Source organism: Chaetura pelagica, unplaced genomic scaffold (genome assembly GCF_000747805.2).
Source record: "Chaetura pelagica isolate M959 unplaced genomic scaffold, ChaPel_1.0 scaffold183, whole genome shotgun sequence".
In the NCBI taxonomy this organism is placed as follows: domain Eukaryota; kingdom Metazoa; phylum Chordata; class Aves; order Apodiformes; family Apodidae; genus Chaetura; species Chaetura pelagica.
The window spans coordinates 672,601-676,804 of NW_009952706.1; the positions used below are offsets into that span (position 1 = coordinate 672,601).

Here is a 4,204-nt window from a genome sequence, read left to right on the forward strand (position 1 = left end):
CGGGGAGGAAAAGTGGGGGGGGGATTACGGCATTGCTGACCGGCTGGTGGGGCCGCTGCCAAAGGGGGCCTGGAGGGGTTTGAGAGGAGCAAGCGCACCCCGCAAGAAAGGTGCTAGGCAAGGGTCAGCAGCTCAGAGCTGAAACTTCCTCCTGGCCTCAGTGACACCCTGATAAGGGATAGACTTCCAGCCACGTGCCACCCTGTGGCAATGGGAAGAAGGATGTTGGTGGCAGCCTGAGACGGTGGCAGACACCCTTTTCTGTCCTAAAGGCCACCTTTGAGCCTTGATGGAGGCCTGACTGGTTCTGCCATGGCTTCATCTCACAATCCCCTCCTAGTCAGTCTCTGTCCCTGTCTCCTCCATCCCAGCCGCGGTGTTTGGAGGCTGCCAGCATTTCTCTGTCCCCTTCACTGCGCTGCTGACAGCTTGGGGTGTTTGGCCTCTTCCTCAGCCCAGGTGATGGCCCAGAACACTCTGCTGGGCAAATGCAATCGTTTCCCAGCTCACATTCGGGTCAGCAACAGCCCCTTGCTGGTTACTCGAGCTCCCGAGACCCCCGACCCACTGCCGGTTTGGGTTCAGCAAGCCATGATTAAACATTCCTGCCATTGTTGTTGGTGTCTCCAAGGAATACCACCGGATTTGGCAACCCCCCCTGATCACGCCCTCCTTCTTGCTCAGACTCGACTTTTGCAATTGTTTGCTGGATGTTTTTCCTTCCGCCTGCTCCGGCTCTCCACAGCCCCGAGACCTCTGGCAGCAAGCAAGGCGGGTCAGTGGTGGCCCAGCCGAGGGACTGCACCTCTGGGGAGCCCCAGGCAATGGCTCCCTGGCAGGTTTCCACACGGGGATGGTATTTTTTTCCCCCCTTGTCGGTTCCTTGCCACGTTCCCAAGGCCAGGCGTGCACAGGTAGCGTGAATGGGCAGCATTTGCAGGCTGACCTGGCACCTCAGGAGAGGGAGGCACTGGCTCACATCAGCTGCCAGGGAGGTTGTTGGCACAGAAGGCTGGCAGCAGGCAACGGGGGTGGTTTGCAGGTTGCCTCCAGGCCTCCCTGTCCCTGCCTCCTTGCAGCCACCCCACACCCTTCCTGCCTGCACCCCACTGCTGGCCATACACCACCCCATGCTGGGAGCTGTGCTGAGGCAGCCCCCACAGGAGGTGGAGGTGAACCCTCATGAAGGTTTGGGTGCCCTGTGCCCTCTGCAGCTCTCCTGCTGCTTAAGGTCTCCCCCTGGTCCCACTGGCTCACATCAGCTGCCAGGGAGGTTGTTGGCACAGAAGGCTGGCAGCAGGCAACGGGGGTGGTTTGCAGGTTGCCTCCGGGCCTCCCTGTCCCTGCAGCCACCCCACACCCTTCCTGCCTGCACCCCACTGCTGGCCATACACCACCCCATGCTGGGAGCTGTGCTGAGGCAGCCCCCACAGGAGGTGGAGGTGAACCCTCATGAAGGTTTGGGTGCCCTGTGCCCTCTGCAGCTCTCCTGCTGCTTAAGGTCTCCCCCTGGTCCCAAATCCAGCCAAGGGCAGCCCCCACCCACCACAGCATCTGCCTTCAGCACACGCTAGTACACAGGGAGTGTGTCTGGGGGGACATGGGGAGCATGGCTGGGGGGGGTGAGGGCTGAGGGACAGGTGGGTGCCAGGACCCAGCCCCATAGGCAGTGTTGGTCCCCCAGGAGGGTGGCCCTGGGGAGCAATGGGGAGAAAAGTGTTTTGGGGACAGGAGGGTAGAGCACAGGGCAGGGGTGCATGGCAACCCACCAAGGCCACCCCAAAGTCTCCAGGCCTCCACAGCAAGGAGGTCTGGGGTGGGGGGGTACCCATGGCAGCCCCAAAGCTGGGGAGTGCAGAGAAGGCAGAGCCAGGAGACAGCTGGCCAGATAGCAACCCCTCAGCTGTGACCCTTGTCACTGTCTGACCCCCACCACACTGCTTGACCATTCCCATGCAAAGTGAACCCCTTGCCCAGCAATCCCCCTCACACCACGAGTCCCCCAACATGTGCCCCCCACATGCCACGTGAACAGCCCCCCACTGTGTGACCCCCCCTTCAGGCCATGTGACCTGGATGCCATGTGACACTTCTAGCGGACCCCCACCACACCGTGCCCCCTCCCCATGCCATGGGACCTCCCCCATATATGACTTCCAATGCAATGTGTCACCCCTGCCATGGACCCCCACCACGCCATGTGAACCCCCTTAACTCCATGACCCCCATCAACCCTTTGTGAGCTTCCAGACCCTCTGACTGCTTCTTTGCTGTATCCCCCCGTGCCATGTGAGCCCCCCACACCATATGACCCCGAGCATGGAGCCCTCCAGTGGCAGCAGGTTCCCTCCATCCTGCATAGGCACAGGAATCACGTCCCAGCAAAGTAAGAGCCACATGTTGAGCCCAGTCCCCCAGCCCTGTCCTCCCCATCCCATACCTCTCCTGGAGGAGCTGAGAGTCTCCAAGAAGTCAGAGGTGGCCTTAGCTGAATCCAGTGCTTCAGGGCCAGGGACACTGCAGCATGAGGGTGTCCTGGCACAGCCTTGCCCCCCCCACACGCTGTAGCTGTTGTCCTCCCCCTCCTGCTGGTGCTAAGCAGGGAAGGATGAGGCCAGCCCCGTGGGGCAGCTGCTGCAGTGAAGGTGGTTGTGGGGATGGAAAGAGTCCTGGGAATCAGCTACGGCGCAGAGGATGGGTGCAGGGGGGGGGGTCGGTTGTACTTTGAGGTAGCAGGGTTGATGTGAGGTGGTGCCCACCCCCTGCCTTCCCCAGGGCTGAAGCCAGCACCAGCAACTTCTCAGCCTCAACTCCCAGCCCACCTGTCCAAGGCAGGTGCCAGCACCCCAGAAACCAGTGCACCCCACTCCCCCTCAGATGTGACTTTAGCAGCAGTGCTGCCTGGCCCCACTCTGGGCTATCCCTGGGGCCCAATCCTGCCCGGTGCTGGTGGGCTCCAGCCCAGCCTGCTGGTGCTGGCTGGGTGTTTTGTGTCGCCCGCTGCCGTGTTTGCACTGCACACAGCCCAGCTGTTTGTGTGCAGGGCCAGGAGAGCCTCGCCTGGTGACGGCCACGCTGCAGGCACAGCGGGTGCCCACTGTGCCACCCCTTCTGCCACCCCCTGCGCCCACAGGGTGATGGGGCTGTGCCCACATCCTTCCTCCCACACGCACTGTGACATCCTCTCGCCCTCTGCGTGGCAGGATGGCTGCAGCCCTGACGCCGTCCTGGCCTTGCCATGGACCCTGCCAGTGGCAGCCCTCTCTTGCCACACTCTGGATTTCCTCATTGGTGACACATCCTTCCCCAGCACGCATCCTGGGAAGAGCTGCCAGGGGTCATGCCACCCCTCCTGTCACGCACACAGGCACAGTGCCACAGGCACTGATGCTGCCACTGGCTATCCAGGGTTGTCCTCGCTGTCCCCTTACCAAAGCCTTGCAGGCTGCAGGAAGGCTTGGGAACATGCTGCTGCCCCGAGAGAACCAATGTGGTTCTGTCCCCACGGGTCACTAGAAGGAGGCAGGGGGTTCCTCTGGTCTCTGGCCCAGCTGTGTGGCCTGGGGTGGCAGAAGCAGGCCACATGGGGACCCACAGGGCTGGCCCTGATGTTTTGAGGTCATTGTTTTGGGCTTGGCTCTCATGTATTGGTTTGTGGCCAGTTCAAGCTGGTTTGCAGCTTTTATAAGGTGTGGGATGAGTGGGATCCTGTGAGTGCTGGCAGTTCTGGAGGGCAGCCCATGACTGTGGCTGCTAGTGCTGGCAGCCATGCAGGCCCAGGTGCCCACAGCACATACCCACTCACAACCCAGATCAGAAGGTGGTGACCCTGAAGCTCCCTGCCCAGCCTTTGGCTGCAGCATCATCCCCTCCATCGTGGTTCCAGGGGCCAAGAGAGCTGGGACCATCCTGCAGTGGGAGGAAGGAGGGAACACCAGCTGCCCTCTGCTCTTCATCCAGCTCAACCAGCTTCTCAGCACTCCAGCAGGGCTGGAGTGGAGAGAGATGTCCAGGTAGGCACAGCTGTACTTGCTTTGTGATGCTTTGGGAAGTTCAGCCTTCAAAAGCCCAGCTCAGATGAGGCTCACTGCATCTCCCAAGGCTGGTGGTTCCTCAGCCCCAGAGCAGGGCTGCTGACTGTCCTCTGCTCCTGCCCACACTGCTTCTGTCTGGCTGAGGGTGACTTTAAGTCATGGGAGAGGAC

General features: G+C 61.4%; 2 protein-coding genes across 2 annotated transcripts in view; one reads left to right on the top strand and one right to left on the bottom strand.

The window, feature by feature from the left end:
- HBEGF (heparin-binding EGF-like growth factor) overlaps positions 1 to 612 on the bottom strand; it is a 6,451-nt gene extending 5,839 nt beyond the window's left edge. The window contains exon 1 of the mRNA XM_009994225.1: positions 543 to 612. Within this exon, the coding sequence (XP_009992527.1) occupies positions 543 to 612 (70 nt within the window). The remainder of the gene's footprint in view (positions 1 to 542) is intronic.
- A 3,156-nt stretch (positions 613 to 3,768) lies between these two features.
- LOC104385735 (ankyrin repeat and KH domain-containing protein 1-like) overlaps positions 3,769 to 4,204 on the top strand; it is a 127,202-nt gene continuing 126,766 nt past the window's right edge. The window contains 1 exon segment of the mRNA XM_009994226.1: positions 3,769 to 4,013. Coding sequence (XP_009992528.1) covers positions 3,769 to 4,013 — 245 coding nt within the window.